This window comes from Aedes aegypti, chromosome 1, assembly GCF_002204515.2.
Source record: "Aedes aegypti strain LVP_AGWG chromosome 1, AaegL5.0 Primary Assembly, whole genome shotgun sequence".
Lineage (NCBI taxonomy): Eukaryota > Metazoa > Arthropoda > Insecta > Diptera > Culicidae > Aedes > Aedes aegypti.
Genome location: NC_035107.1, coordinates 276416825 through 276434097, shown reverse-complemented (window position 1 = coordinate 276434097; position 17273 = coordinate 276416825). Strand labels below are relative to the sequence as shown.

At 41.5% G+C, this 17273-nt stretch overlaps 1 protein-coding gene across 1 annotated transcript in view; it reads left to right on the top strand.

Moving 5' to 3' along the window:
• Positions 1-17273, top strand: part of LOC110674134 (dynein heavy chain 10, axonemal) — a 363130-nt gene that overhangs the window by 247450 nt on the left and 98407 nt on the right. The window contains exons 39-42 of the mRNA XM_021837893.1: positions 318-426; positions 8493-8613; positions 8884-9053; positions 9116-9257. Of these exons, the coding sequence (XP_021693585.1) occupies positions 318-426; positions 8493-8613; positions 8884-9053; positions 9116-9257 (542 nt within the window). The remainder of the gene's footprint in view (positions 1-317; positions 427-8492; positions 8614-8883; positions 9054-9115; positions 9258-17273) is intronic.

The window sequence follows — 17273 nt, the reverse complement described above, 5'->3', positions numbered from 1 at the left end:
ATGTCTAATAAAACGATAGAATAAAAAAATTAAATCAAGAAATACTCATTCGACGAAAAATTGATTCAATGTTTCAACATTAAAAAATGCTTATTATCAATTTTAGTAAACTTGCATGGAAGTCTATCGGCTTGTATGCTGACTTATATGCCTAATTTGTAACAAAAATCACTGCTCATTTTTTTTCTGGAAATGTAAATTATTCTAGTCAGGTCAAACTTTTGTCATACCTTATTCTATGTTTTTCAAAGTTGTCCCCAAATTTTTGCCCAGAACTGTAGCTCAGATATTGGTTTTTCTTCGTCTCTCCCCGACAGATGTTTGACAACATAAAATCTTTACGATTCGCCAAAGATCATTCCGATACGCCGATTGTCACCGCCATGATATCGGCCGAGGGCGAAGTTATGGAATTCCAGCAGCACGGTAAGTATCCATTTTGATATCGCGAATAAAACGAACGCACGTGAAATTCGCGACCTCGCTGCGAGGGTGTCCAGTTGCCGTGGAGGTGGAACACATAGCTACCGGAGTTTCCCTGATGGAAACCCTAGCCGGACGAAAAGTTTGCGCATCTTGTTTTATGACATCACGTTCGGAAAAAAATGGGGGACTGCTGGTTGACGGCTGCGTGTGTATCTGGCCGTCCGGATACCGCCTCTTCATTGGTTTCTGGTTATAGAGTGCAAAAAGGACAAACTTTATGTTTCAATTGCTTCGATAACGATCTTCGGAATGGCAAGTTGTGCGCGCTAGTCGAATGTCGAACAAGTACGACGTCGGACGTGGTTGTTTGTATTGAGTCATGTATTTTAACGGTGGTCGCAAACCCCTCGGAATGAGTTGGATCCATCAGAAAGTTAGTAAGAATTTTATATAAATCTAATTCTCAAACCTTTAAAGTCAATGAAAATTAAATAGTAGGGAGCAGAGGATCCCGGAATACATATATGAGCACTAAGAGGATGCAGAATCTGAAAGCTGGGTATAGGATCTTTTGAAAAGTAGTCCCGACAAATAATGAACGATTACGTGATGAAGCTGGAAAGCTTCTCTTCTACAAGCTGAAAAGCTCCTCTTCCAGAAGCTGGACCGCTTCTCTTCCAGAAGCTGGAATGCTTCTCTTCCAGAAGCTGGAAAGCTTCTCTTCCAGGAGCGGGAATGCTTTTTTTGAGAAGCTGGAAAGCTTATCTTCCAGTAGCTGGAAAGCTTCTATTCTAGTAGCTTAAGGGCTTCTCTCCTCGAAGCTGGAAAGCTTCTCTCCACGAAGCTGGAAAGCTTATCTTCCTGAAGCATCGACAAGCTGAAAAGCTTCTCTTCCAGAAGCTGGATAGCTTCTCTTCCACAAGCTGGGAAGCTTCTTATCCAGAAGCTGTAAAAGTCCTCTTCCAGAAGCTGGAAAGATTCTCTTCCAGAAGCTGGAAAGCTTTTTTTCTATAAGCTGGAAAGCTTCTCATCCAGAAGCTGGAAAACTTCTCTTCCAGAAACAGGAAAGCTTCTATTCCAGAAGCGGGAAAGCTTCTCTTCCAGAAGCGGTAAAGCTTCTCTTCCAGAAATTAGAAAGGTTCTTTTCCAGAAGCTGGAAAGCTTTTCTTCCAGAAACTGGAATGCTTCTTTTCCAGAAACTGGATAGCTTCTCTTCCAGAAGCTGGAAAAATTCTCTTTCAGAAGCTGGAAAGCTTCTTCTTCAGAAGTGTAAAATCCGACGGGCCGTTTCTGTGCTTGAACTACTCGTTCGCCGCGAGCTCCGTAGACACGTCTGTCTCCGTCAATAGCCTACACACGAATCCCCGTTTTCACATCGCTCTACTGTTGATCCCAACACAAACACAATCATAGCCCGTTTCCCACTAGCAGATAGGCTGACTGTTATACAATAACCCTTGTGTCACCATTAACTTATATAATAACCTTTGTATAGCCAGTAACGATATTTGACACATCGTTACATCTCTCCTTTTTTTTAGAAAATGTGTACAACACTGCTGTTTAGTACATTTTTATGTATTTCAAGCCAACAATCAGTAATCATATGAATACGTCTCCATCTTAAACAACATAGTCACGAAACTTACTTGGTCGTTTACGCGTACGTTGAGAGAATCGCTCATTGGCGATGTTTTCCTCCTCATCATGGTTTGATGTCGTTTCCGCAGTCTCAACTGATGTACAACTCTCATCCTCAGTATCCTTCGCTTGCGATTGATCACATTTCATTTCTCGATCTTTCTCCAGTTTCTTCAAATGAGAGCTGTTCCGCAAGTAGACTCTATCCGTCTCAGTCGATCGCACTTGAACTGCGTTGTTATTGACGTTTATAACTTCGAATTCTTCTCCTCTGAACGTGGAATCCAGTGCTCCCGGATCCAAGTTACGCATTAGAACAGTATCTCCTCTCACCAACGTATGTTCTTTTGCATGACGTTGTGCATCTGCTCTTTTTTTGTGATACTCCTTCCATTGCAAACTGTATGGCGTACGAATTGATGGAATGCGTGTTCTAATTTCGCGACCCAGCATCATTTTTCCTGGTGATACGCCAGTAGTCTCTTGGGGCGTTGCATGATATTCATACAGATCAGTTTGCCAGTCTGTGCCCTGGATTTCACTAATTTTCAATCTTTTCCCGATGTTACGCATCTGACGCTCAACTGCACCATTCTGTTCGGGCCAATATGGCGTTGATAAGTTTAGGTGTATGCCGTAACAAACACAAAAACGAGAAAATTCGATTGCCCTAAATTGTGGGCCGTTGTCTGCTGTTATTGAACGTGGAATACCCAAAACACTGAACATTCGCAGTAATGCTGCTATTACCCGTTGGGACGTGGCTGGTTTCATGGGCTCCACCTGAATGAACCTAGTCGTATAGCATACTACAACTAGTAGTGAGAGGCCGCCTAACAAACCTTCCTTGAAATCAATCGCAACATCTTGCCATGGTTCCGATGGAACACGTCGCAATATGGGATTTGGACTGTCCGGAAGCCCTGTCATTTTACAAGGTTTGCAACCACGCACAAAACTCTCCACTGCTTTATCCATTGACGGAAACCACACTTTTGCTCGCAATTGTGCTTTCATAGCGGTACAACCTTGGTGGCCGGAATGAGCAAGTTGAACGACTTTATCCTGTAATTGTTTCGGAATAACGATACGGTCTCCACGTAGAATAAGCTCACCATATGTTGTAAGATCGTCTTTTATCGTTGTAGTCCTAAACTCCACTGGGGCCGCATCCCAGTTATTTGAGAAAATAGCATCCTTAACGGCTTGGAGTTTATCATCACGTTTGGTTTCTGTTTCGATCTCCTCAATTGAAAGTGCCGAGGGCCTTATTTCCTCTGCAAGCCAAGCGACAGTATCGATTGATTCCTCGAGACCTTGCGACATTCTCGACAAGGGATCCGCGATGTTGTTCTTACCTGGTTCATATCGGACTACAAAGTCATAGCTTTGTAGTCTGAGAATCCATCGTTCTATGCGAGCGGATGGCTTTGATTGTACTCTGTTAAACAGATACTCGAGAGGTTTGCAATCGGTGATCAACGTAAATTTGATACCATACAGATATACAAAGAGTTTTTCCATTGCCCAAATTATTGCCAAACACTCTTTCTCGGTTTGGCAATACTTTTTTTCGTGCACTGCCAAACTCCTGGAGATGCAAGATATTGTTCTGGGTATTCCATTCTTAATTTGAATCAAAATGGCACCGAGCCCATACGGACTAGCGTCTGTTACAAGTTGGGTATCATCTGCCGGATCGAAATAACCAAGTGACTCACTATTTCCCAAAATGGATTTGACCTTCCCGAGTTCCTCTTCATGAACTTTGTTCCATTCAAAAGGACTGTCTTTAGTAAGGAGCTGTCTCATGTGAAACGTCAAAGCGGAGAGATTCGGAACAAATCGTCCAACGAAATTGATCAATCCCAGTAATGATCTTAGCTCACTAACTGATGTTGGAGCTTGCAAGCCAAGAATCACTTTGACTCTATCGTCGGTGGGGCGAATTCCCTTATCTGCCACGCAATATCCCAGAAATTCAACCTCTGTTACCGAGAACACCGATTTTTGCTCGTTGATTCGCATATTTCTATCCCTCAGAATTTGCAGTACACGTGCTAGCGTAGCATCGTGATCCTCTGCTGTAGCTCCATGGACTAACACATCGTCCATGTATACAATTATCCCTTTCATACCTCGGAATAAGTTCTCCATCTCTCTTTGGAACAATTCCGGCGCGGATTTGATGCCGAACATTAATCTGCGGAATCGATAAACCCCACTACGAGCTACAAACGTAGTTATTACACGGCTGCTTTCATCCAACTCGAAGTGCAATCTGTTTTATTTATGAACAAACCAATCAAAACTTGATTGTTTACTCACAAAAATCTGTACCTACCTTTGTGATTGACATCATCGCTGCATCGATGTTGGGCATTGGGTAATTTTCCCTTTTAACCGCCTGGTTTGCAGCTCGCATGTCGACACATAGCCGTATTTTTCCTTCCGCCTTTCGAACAGGTACCAAAGGTGAGACCCAGGTCAACGATCCTTCAGCACGTTCTATTATCTTCTTCTCCAGTAATTCACGAATTGCTTCTTCGACGTCCGCTTCCATAGACATAGGTAGTCGCCTGGCCACTTGAACAACTGGTGATACTTTTTCATCGACTTGGATTTTCAGCAGAACATTTGGAACTTTAGGAAACTCCTCTGCTAACTCGGTGGAATTGGATATTTGGTTAATTTTATAACCAATCCTCAAAACGCCTAATGCAAACGCCGTGCTTTTGCTTAATATGTTCGTCTGCCCATCGGGAGCCACCAATACGTGCGTCCAAACTCCCGATTCATCACCAGGAATTTTGATTTCTGTTTCGAACGCGTCACTGAAGAATATCTTTTGATTCGAAGCGAAAGGTGTCAAGTTTGTCTCATTATTCCTAGGACGACGTTCGTTGAGCATGTTCGCTCCCTGCTGTTTCAACCAAGCGTAACTCTTGCTGCTCATGATATTGGCAGGCGAACCCGAGTCTACCACCTACTTCCAACTTCAACACCTCGTTGAAGTGGACTCCATCATTCACTGTGAATACGCCTTTTGTGGGTGTTTTTTCGTCGTGAAAAGCTTGTACCATCGAACGTTTCGGTGCCGGTACCGATCGTTGTTGTGAGTCTCCATGTTTCCTTTTCCGGCAACACACTTTGAAGTGCCCTTTACTCCCACAACTATGGCAAGTTGCATTCCTTGCCGCGCATCTCTCGGTTTCCTTGGCCAGGTGACCAGGACGATTGCAATTGTAGCATCGCCTTCCAGATCCTACATTCGGATACTTATCCGGGCGCTTTTCCACTATACGTTGCACCAATGGTTTCTCATATGTTGACAAATTAGGCCTTTCGTATTGTTTTGATTGCTTCTGAACTTCCTCAATTGTTTTCCCGAGTGTCATAACATCATTCAGTGTCAAATCATCGGTCAAGAGTTTCTTACGTAATTCGGTTGACTTGCAACCTTCGACAACTTGATCAATAACCATATCATCCACGTCGATGAAATCGCTACGTTTTGCCTGATCTTGCAATCTCAACACAAATTCATTGAATGGCTCATTGTCATCCTGCTTCATTGCCCGAAACAAATGTCGTTCAAATCTTTTATTCAGTTGCGGAGCAAAATACTTCTCCAGTGAAGTCACTGCCGAGTCATACTGAAGAGTAACTGATTCACCGGATGGAAGGAAATGTTGCACTTCAAATTTGGTAATCTTGTCGTCATATTCCTGCAGTTCTATACCACCGATAACCAGTAGTAATTCAAACTTCTCTTCATCATCAACAATTTTATTAGCTCGTAAAAAACGATCAAAGGCTTTTCGCCATTTCATCCAATCGTTCCTTGGATCTACTCCGATTTTGAACGGAGGCATCGCAGATGAATCTAAAACAAATAGATAAACAACTTGTTGGTTAGTTAAGCCTTCCAAACTAAAAACGAATTTAAAATTAAATATAGCAACGTAAGGAGTAAAGTAGCCCAGCATTCAACGGCACTAAACGTAACTTTGCACGTAGCATTCATAATTTTGGATACAGTATGTAGTATTCCACACTTACTCGAAGCATAAACTTGCACAAAGCATCTCATGCACAAAGCATAATCTTGCACGCAGCACGAACAAATCGGTCAATTTAACGTAACATTACTTTGCACGAAGCATAACTTTGCACGAAGCATTCCTTTGCACGTAGCACCTTTTGTCATGAAAATTATACGAAACATAATCTTGCACGAAGCATAATCTTGCACGCAGCACGAAGTGACTCTAACGATTTCATGTAGCATTATTTTGCACGAAGCATAACTTCGCACGCAGCACTTCTTGCATGAAACAGCTCCACCACTAAGCTAGAAACACTGTGTTTCCCGTCGTTTGTATTCACCCTTCGGTATTTGCCTCGATTTAGTTCCGAAATGTGTTCATGAAGTCACTTCTCTTAAAAAAAAAAACACAAAACAAAAACAATCCATTACACACAACATTTTTCTGAACATAACCGCAATCTTTCGTTTTGAATTTTTCAATGCTTGCACTACATCCGGATCTAGCCCTCTGCCCTTCAAAATGGCGACATGTGATTCTTATGTTTATTCTCCATTTCATCACTCCATTTGTTTTCCCATAAACGTTTTCACTTTTCCTCCCTCCCATTGTTGAAAATATCATCCTCCTTTTACAAATAAAAATATTCCTCCAATATTTCGCAGAAATTCCCCGTTTTTCCAAAGCCGAGTTTTCGACTTACCGATTTTTCTCGTAGCCATTGTAAAATCCGACGGGCCGTTTCTGTGCTTGAACTACTCGTTCGCCGCGAGCTCCGTAGACACGTCTGTCTCCGTCAATAGCCTACACACGAATCCCCGTTTTCACATCGCTCTACTGTTGATCCCAACACAAACACAATCATAGCCCGTTTCCCACTAGCAGATAGGCTGACTGTTATACAATAACCCTTGTGTCACCATTAACTTATATAATAACCTTTGTATAGCCAGTAACGATATTTGACACATCGTTACAAGAAGCTGGAAAGTTTCTTCTCCAGGAGCTGGAAAGCTACTGTTTCAGAAGCTGGAAAGTTTGTCTTCCAGAAGCTGAAAATCTTCTTCTGCAGAAGATGGAAATTTTCTTCTAAAAGTAGCTGGAAACCTACTCTTCCTGAAGCAGGAAAGCTTCTCTTTCAGAAGCTGGAAATCTTCTCCTCAAGAAGCTGGAAAGCTTCCTTCCAGAAGCTGGAAAGCTTCTCTTTCAGAAACTGGAAAGCTTCTCTTCCAGAAGCTGGAAAGCTTCTCTTCCAGAAGCTGGAAAGCTTCTCTTCCAGCAGCTGGAAAGCTTCTCTTCCAGAAGCTGGAAAGCTTCTCTTCCAGAAGCTGAAAAGCTTCTCTTGCATTAACTTGAAAGCTTCTCTTCCAGAAGCTGGAAAGCTTTTTTCCAGAATTTGGAAACTTTTCTCTTCCAAAAGTTGGAAAACTTCTATTTCAAAACCTTCTATTCCAAGAGCTAGAGAGCTTCTCTTTCAGAAGTCAGAAAACTTCTATTCCAGAAGCTGGAAAGCTTCTCTTGCAGGAACTGGAAAGCTTCTCTTCCAGAAGCTGGAAAGCATTTGTCAGAATTTGGAAATCTCGCGAAACATTACTAAAGGACCTATGTACAAATGAGAGGCTCTCTTTGTTTACTTTCTCTTTGATCAATAACTGAGTCACTTTAACCTCTTCTGTTGCGTTTTTTGTATGAAACGCTAGTCAAGGAAACTGCCTTATGATCTGTAGTGAAAAACTTCCCAAAAGCTTTACTATTCCACTGTTATAATCGAAAGAGAGCGAGAGAGGAGAGAATCTCTCATTTGTACATAGGTCCTTCAGTAATGTTCCGCGAGAAATCTTTTCTACCAGAAGCTGGAAAGCCTCTCTTCCAGAAGCAGGAAAGCTTCTCTTCCAGAAGATGGAAAGCTTCTCTTCCAGAAGCTGGAAAGCTTCTCTTCCAGAAGATGGAAAGGTTCTCTTTCAGAAGCTGGGAAGTTTCTCTTCCAGAAGCTGGAAAGCTTCTCTTCCAGAAGCTGGAAAGCTTCTCTTCCGGAAGCTAGAAAGCTTCTCTTCCAAACACTGGAAAGCGTCTCTTCCAGAAGATGGAAAGCTTCTCTTCCAGAATCTGGAAAGCATCTCATCCAGAAGCTGGAAGCTTTCAAAAGTGTTAAAAATTTAATAAATGCCTAGATTTTAAAACTTATTTTTACGCAGTAGTCTGGCTGGTCGTGGGAACCACTGCGACGTATTGCCTTCCACCTCCACCGGTCAGCAAACAAAGTCCGCGATCCTACTGGTGGATTCTCGATACACCCGATGAGGATGGTGGGAAAAGTTTTAATGTCTTTCCATTCGTTATGTAATTTCATGCTTTATGACCACGGCACCGGAACAGTTACGGTGCAGGAGCGCGTCGAAAGCTGGATGACCGATGTGCTGACCGAAATGCGAGCCACCAATCGCTTCATCAGCAAGAAGGCCATCTTCGACTACGGCAAGGATCGGGAACGACCCAGGTAAGATGATGGTCGGGGATGTTAGGGGGAGCGGCTCATTAGCTGCGGGATTGATTCGAGGGGAACAAAGTTTGCCATGTGGTTCAAAGTGGGAAAGTTTTCACGTACAGTATTGGACAACACATTTGCAACTTTCTCGATTTTCGATATAAAATGGTCGAGTTTAGAGGACTTCGAATCATGTTTTCACAAGCTGTAACGGTTCCACTAAAGTGATTTTTATTGACATTTTTTTATAATTTTACCTAAAACTGTATTCTTGTGTTGCAGACCGGATTGGATCATGCTGTACCAGGGGATGGTGTGCTTGGCTGCCAACCAGGTTTGGTGGACCGCCGAAGTGGAGGAGGTTTTTGCCAAGGTTAAAAAAGGTAACAAACGGGCCATGAAGGAGTACTTGGAAGCACAGAATCGACAACTTGATGATCTGGTTGTGAAAGGTAACATCGGGTATCACAAGCTTTCGATGCGAGCGTCTAATATTCATTTTCTCTTCCTGCAGTACGAGCCGATCTGTCGCCGAATGACCGACTGAAATTTAAAACCATTGCCACAATCGACGTGCATGCAAGAGACATCATCGAGGGATTCGTTCGGGATAGCATTCTGGACGCCCAAGAGTTCGGATGGGAGAGTCAGCTGAGGTAGGAATTACTTTCTAATCCTTTAACCGGTCATTTTCCAAGTATCTATCATCCCAGAACACACACCCACACCAAACAAGAATCTATAATCTTTCTGCAATCGGTTCTAACCAATTTCCAGCTTTGATTATTGAATCAGAATGCAAAACTCTGTTCCGGGCCCTTTCCCAAAAACATTTTCTCTAATTGATTTTCGACAAAGTGCAATCCAACCAGGCATACTGATAAGGCCAATATTGACTACTGTAGGACGACTTGTCCCCTAGTCACAAACCATGCACCGAAAAGTAAGCCTAACCGAATACGACGCCGACCAAACAAGAAAAATTGGAAGGGAATACGAAATATGCCAACCACAGGGTACTCAACTCAGCTTTAGGCTGACCTTTTACAAGGCTTCGAATGATTGGTTTCGTTACATTATTCAACAGTTTTCATTAGTTTCCATCACTCTCGCATGCTAGGGCAGAACTGCACCCAAATCGCCTAGGAAAATATGAAGCAACAAAATTTGAGTGGGTAATGCCTGTTACATTACCGCGGGGTTGACGTAGAACTACTATGGACACAACTTCGATCAATTCTACGTCAGACTTTTACAACAGTGATACTAAAATAATAATTCTCTATACAGAAGTGAAATTGGAATTGCAAAACCAAGATCGTTACGTTGGCATGAAATATTTGAAACTCTTATAACTTTTTGCTGACCTAACGAAATTCCTTGATTAACACCTCAATCGAAACACAAGGCAAGGTCATGTCGTTAACTAACTGAATCCCACCTAGGGTAAATCGGTATAATGCGTATCATACTGTTTCTTACCTGCCCCAATAATTTAATAACTGTTTTAAAAGAGAACGTTGATTTCAAGCAAATTTATAAATAGGGGAGCTAGAGAAAAATTGACGTCATTTGCTTTTCATTCTCCGCTTGGATCGCATCTCAGCAGACAACAGATCTGACCGGGCGTGCTTCTCAGGCACAAACATCGATAGCGAAGGACCCTCCGTTTGCCGTGCTTCGCTCAAATCAAACTGTCGTACGAGAGAGAGAAGATGCCGTCCGAAGCCATAGCCATCACCGTTGCCGCCGCCAAGAAGAAGAAGAAGAAGAGGAAGCAGTCCACAGGAGAATGAGATGGTTGTGACCGTCATCGCAGTCCTAAACTGTGATTGTGACTGACATCCGAGAGGAAGGATGAGAAAAAGAAGGCAATTCCTAAGCAAAACCCCGTCATGTTGCAAAGACCGCCGTGATAAAGAAGACCCCGAAGAAGCCGCCACCGCAAACCTCATCGGGCGAGGAGGATGTCAACCAGTGCGCCAATCAATCAATGTGTCCGTTTGACTCAAATTCAACAATTCAGTCGGCCCTTCTCAGAGCCAACAAATGTGTTCTAAAGAGTTGTTTGCGCAATATTTCCTAATATGTTTACCACATACTTGCTATAATCTCTTAATTCATTTCGCAGCATCATACAATATCTGATTTATTACGAATAATAGATAATACGATAATTTGATGATGTTTCTGAGGACGCTGCTGCAGTGCCGTCGGGATGTAATAACAGCATACTGCTCATCTTGTTGATCCCTTGCCAAGGCATCAATTTCATATAGCTTATTTCCTATTTAGCCTATTTCTTCGCTTGCTGATCTGTCAATCTTGAGCAATTCCACATACCCTAAGATTGGCAGCTCTTCAGATCAGCCGATCATGAGGCTTCTTGTAGTGATGCCTAACGGGATTGTATCTTAACTGTACCGATGCTGCGACTATCACGAGGAGCTCTTAATAGCTCGAAAGTTTGAACGAAATGAACCGGATCAATCGAAAGTAAAATGTTTTACACAATTTGAATAGCAGACGATGTTCCTCCCTTTCTTATTCTTCGCCTTCTTCTGATCAACTAATCTGGGGCATAAGGTATATGAAGTTGATGTCTTGGTTAGAGATTCATATATCTTTGAAAATTCATGGACGCGTTCGGATGGACAATAAAACATTCTTTCAATAGTTTACAATAAATGCAAAAATACGAATGTTTTGCCTTCGAGCAAAGTTTAAATATTTCTGATAAATATTCCGATTCGTAAAAGTTATGGAAATCGGAATTTTAAACCCAATACAAGCGTTAATATGAATGCTCTGCTTTATATAATAAGACATTTTCAATGGATTTCTTCATTAAAACTAACATGTAGAATAATTTCAGATCAATAGATGATTATTACAACTGGCCAAGAATCAGTTAAGTGAACAGTATTTAAAATCTGTTGCAATTTTTAAAAATTTCCCGATTTCCTTACTCGAGAATTTAGGTAGTTGATTTATCATATAATGGGGGAATTATATGATAAATCAACGATGCTGTTAGAAATGCCATACAATGTTGAGTACTATAATGTTATTACGGTGCGACGGCACTGTAGCGGCGTCCACGAGTAAATTCTCAAATTTCATGAGATTATGAGGGCTAAATTATGTGAACCAAATCAAGTTTTGTACAATACCGCTAGATTAAGATCATGATAGATAAATCAGGAAATATTATTCTATAAACCCTTTTAAGAACGTTTGACGACCCTCAAAAGGGCCGATTGAGCTTGTATGCTGTCACAGATGAATAGCACTACGGGATGTTATCAGTTGATTGCCATGGTTAAACAGGGAAACCCCAACAAAAGTGTATATGTGAATAAGTTCTCTATTTATACGACAAACCAGCTGAATATTTCATGGGTTTACAACAGCAACAGCGTAGCGGATCACAGGGATTAAGATGAAATCTGGAAACGTAGCTCAATCTTTTTTTCTGGAATTTGACAGCTTGCAGGTTAACAGCTCAGTAGGTTTCTAGCAGCGAGGTACTTCTCGCTAAACAAGTTCGGAGGAGCTCTTACCAGCTCGAAAGCGGAAATGGAATGAAACGTAATCCGACAAAGGCAGCATGTTTTATAATCTTAGAATAGCAGATGATGCTCCTTCCCTTTGTGCTCTTCGCTTTCTGATCGACCAATCTGGGAAATGGGTATGTGCCAATAATGTGTTGGGCTTAGAATTACTTGAAAATTACTTAGAATGCTAATTCGTGAGAAATTGGTGAACTGTAGGAAGGGTTGAAATTAACTCAGAGCTGGGAATGGTTATAGTAGTAGGCTTGAATTTCGCGAAAATCACGTGGCTCTCTCACTACAGTAGTTTAAAATCGTGAATCTCATCAAGTAGCCTATATTGGGTACATGAATTTCTCTAAATCAGTAGTGTCATTGAAGGCTCTAAATGCGGGAAATGCAGCGGGAAATAGAACATTTTTTCTACAGTAATTTTGGGTTGCCCTTAGCAACGGGTGTTTTGCAATTTTCAAGGCTCTTTGCCTACAGCAGCGATAGGTGTGAGTTTCACTGGCTTCGCTGACTGTGATTGGTTTTGTTTGACTACTGTAGAGTGAATTTCTGTTTTTTTCCCAACCCTGAATTAACTAAATATTCATTGCGAGCTATTGATAATCAATAGTTTTCTTCATTATGAAAGTAAATTTCTGATCCATGGGTGCCAAAATTATTACAAATGTTCAATGAGAATGTCTTTTCAAAAGCATTCTAAATATGTCGCAATTTTGTTACAAGTAATAATTTTCCTAGTCAAAGTGATCCCATAAAATATGAAACATCAAAAACGCTGTTGGAAACGCCACTCTATTTTACAATCGTTGTGAAATGTTGAGCACTCACCCCGACGGCACTGCAGCAGCGCCCGCGAATACAGTCTTAAATTGTTGAGTCATAAATTATTCATGACAAATGAAATTTTGTATGAAGCTGTGAAACTGATTTCGGAATATAAGAAGCCATAAATAAAGTCGTAAATATTTCTCTTTTAACTCTTTTCCACTAATTTGATGGCCCTGAAAAGGGCCGATGGCATTGTTAGCTTCGAAGCTCTTACAGATAAATAACACTGCGGGATGTTATCAGTTGATTGTCATGGTCAAACGGAGAATCCTCAACTCAAATGTATAAATTTGAGCAAGTTATTTGCTTATACGACGAACCAGCTAAATGTTACCTGGCGTGGATGGCGCACAACAGCAACGGGTAGTGGATTACCGGGCTTAAGTCGAAATCTGGAAACTTTGCTCTCTCTTGAATTCTTAATGATTTTATCACGAGTCTAAATCTTGAAGCGCAGGTCAACAGCTCCTCGGCCGATGAAATTTGCGGCGGCGATGAAGATGGCTGGGTGAACGCAAACAAGCGGTGAACCACAAAGCAACAATGACTCGCACGACCGTGTTCACAGTTCGACCGCAAATTCTCCTGTGGACTGCTTCCTCTTCTTCTTCTTGGCGGCGGCAGCGGTGATGGCTTTGGCTTCGAACGGCATCTTCTCTCGCTCGCTCGACAGTTTGATTTGAGCGAAGCAAGGCAAACGGGGGCGTCCTTCGCTATCTATGTCTGTGCCTGAGAAGCGCGTCCGGTCAGAGCAAGCCGATCTGATGCCTGTTGAGATGCGAGCCAATCGGGTAGTGAAAAGCAAATGACGTCAACTTTTCTCTAGCACCCCTATTTATAGATTTGCTTGAAATCAACGTTCTCTTTTAAAACAGTTATTAAACTTTGTGGGTATGTGGGCCAGTAATTGAACGACATGAACCTTTTGATGTCTTGTCCTTCGATTGAGGTGCTAATCAAGGAATTTCGTTAAACCAGCAAAAAGTTATAAGCGTTTAAAATATTTCATGCCAACGTTACGCTCTTGGTTTTGAAATTCCAATTTCACTCCTGTATAGAGAAGAAAGACGTAGTTCCACGTCAAAAATAGAACAGATAGCCTTCGGCTAAGCATATCCGATTTACGCACATTTGCTCACATGCACAACTCTTCGAAGGTACCGTAAAGCGGGCTAACATTGATCGGAAAGACCCTCCGACGTTTTTCAGGTCTGCTATCTGTAATGTTACGGAATTTCTCCCATTCCGGTAAGCAGCTTCGAACTGTAACTGTATTGACCAGTACCGGTAATCGTGCACGGTGAGACAGGGTACATGATTGGGCACAGCTTTTCCAACACTGGACTGGTAGGTACAGAGATTCAATTTGTGAAATCAAAATCGGTTGCCCAAATAGAGCAACCTGAGGGAGGTGGTCACTGCGAAAGATGCTGGAATGGACTCGCATGTTATGTGTGGTTGAGGAAAATGCAGTACAGTCTGTCAGTTGCTGTACTAATATATCAGACCTCTCAAGACGAACTGCTGAGAAGGTGATTGGAGAAGATTAAAGCATTGAACATGTAGTTCGATTTCATATGCTGGTTTTGAAGGGGCTTGTGTTTTGGAAAGGTTTGATTTTTTGTGTTGCGATTCCTCTCTCTCTGAGATGGTTATAATAAGGTCAATATGATTTTCGTAGCCAGGTTATCCATCAGAGGGAACGAGTTACAAAAGTTTCAATTACAAATGATGCACCAAAACGACCTGTTTGGCAGCATCTGCATCATTTGAAAGCTGTGCATAGGCTTATTCTGAAATTATTATTTGGGGTGGTATTTACTTAAAATAGCTTTAATAAACTGACTCCACAAACACGTTCCTCGGCATCATAAAAAATCTTTCGTACAGTTCCTGAAGTAATATCTAGACTTAAAATATTGTTGACAATTTTTTGAAGAATTCCAATGAAGAACACCTGAACAAATTTCAAAATATTCCTTTTATGGCAGCGTTCATTTATTACGTAACGCTAAAATTGGAAATTTTTTAACGCCCCCCCCCCCCTCCTTAACGCTTTTTGTATGGAAGTTTTTTTTTTTTGTATGGGTCGTAACGCTCAAGCTGACCACCTACCCCCACCTTCGAGCGTTACGTAATTTGTGGATGCCACCTATGTGTTTCCCTGTAATAATACATCGAAAGCTCAATCGTAAAATGCCCTTCCCAAAGACCTAAGAAGCTCGATATTGATTTTTTAACGGATAACTTGTAGATCCAGAAGCTGTAGAACTTCTCTTCCAAAACCTGAAAGCTTCTGTTTGCACAGCTGCGTAGGCTTCTCTCGGAACTTTAACTGTAACGCAAATCGTCGTATGGCCATCAAACACGCTTGAGTCGTCATGCAGTCGTATCGAAATTCATAAATTTTGTTTTATGAAGGATAGAACGATCATTGCAATACGAACGCTTTATGTATCGTTTCTGCACCACTTCACATCAAGGCGTAGATAGGCGTGTGGTGTACGCCCAGGCCTATCGATCGCAAGGTTTTGGTTCGATTCCAGGTTGCCGCAATTTTTTTTTTTTTGTTTCCGAATTCCATAAGACAAATTTCTTGTGACAAATTTGCATAAGGGATTACTATGTATTTCGATACTGCATTTACCTCAGTGTCAGGCTATGAGCGATCTCAAGGTGAACAGCCCTCGTCGTCAGACATGTGATGAGTCAGATGTACTGCTTCTCCAATCTCCAGCCTACCGTAACTGTCACCGGCCCGCAGTAGTCCACGCCAGTATGACTAAATGGTGGTAAATTCGGCTTGACGCGTGACTCCGGCAGTGGAGCCATTCTCGGATTCCTTAGCCAACACTTACACCAGACGCAGGCTTACCCAATTCTATTCACTTCTGTTCGTAGGTTCTGGATGTAGAAACGCTGCCGAATCTCGTTGACGACAGTTTCTGCGTTCCTGTGTGCTACACACTTAGATTAAATTACTGGGGTCGGTAAAATTTTACTGGATTTTGGAACTACCGATAAAGTCAGAAAAATAAAAACTGTCGCCACGGGTAATTGAAAAGCAAATTTCACCATGTTTTATTTTTTATCGATAGGGTCGATGTACCAATAGCCGCATAGCTAAGAACAAATATTCGTATAAAATCGAAAAATAAAATAATATTTTTAGATCATCTGAAAGCTTTTTATCTTGGTGGGGATTGCTTATCAAACCTTCCGGTCCGCCTCATAGTTACGTACTATTTGGTGCTGGGTGTAGTTCTTGTTTTTCCAGCTGTATTGAAAAGCATGAGCCATAGTCTTTGGCATACAATCGGGTCTTTCTTTAGCAGAAAAGAACCGAAATGTCTATCGACGACCGGTGATTGCTAGCAGATATAGTGGAGAGCTTGTCTTGATACGTTCATCGCTTCAAGCTAGTTGAAAAACTGAATACACTGATTGCCTGTCGATCAGAGCCGAACTAGGCATAGATCGTCTACATACATCTGAATCTACATGTCTCCGATGTATTACATCGTTCCAGGTGGGAGTTATCTGATATGTGAATATGGTACCATAACAGAATTTTCCATCTGAACGAAGTGATAAATCGCAATATTCCGCAAACTGTATCACACATCTACAGAATGTATTGCGTGAAGTTAAGACACAGCAGAGTATTGGGTACATAGGACCAAGTCCCTGCCGGGTGGCGCGAAACTGATGAGCGATAGACAATAGAATCAACAACACTGCCATAAGGGATAGTAAGCATGTGACTATTGTCGAAACTATGATTAGGAGGCAAATCAACATCCCAAGATCAAATTTTTGTTACAACCCAATGTAGGTATTATTAAATTAGGCTGTAGAAAATGATAAATATCTGATCACTTAGGAACCTTGCAACAGGTAAAAAATGCCCGTAGTCTGTTTTATTCGAATACACATGTATAAATTGTTAAAATTGCCGAATCATACGCGGAATTTATTAAACGGATCATGAAATTAGGACTGAAATCATAATGATGATAGATTATCAACTTTCCTTTCGTCTTGCTATTTGTTACCGTTAGAATCACCAAACTGATTGGTTTCCCACTACTTACACCAATACAACAGCACGAAAACTGAAGTATTATAATCGCGCGTTGGTACTTTCAATATCCATATATTACATCAATAGTGAATTCTTGTATGTAGCCAGTATAAATAACAGAATCATCAACTTCTTGAACATTCTTCAACTGAAAACAGGATGCTTGTTTTATCAAACATGCTCAATCTGCACCT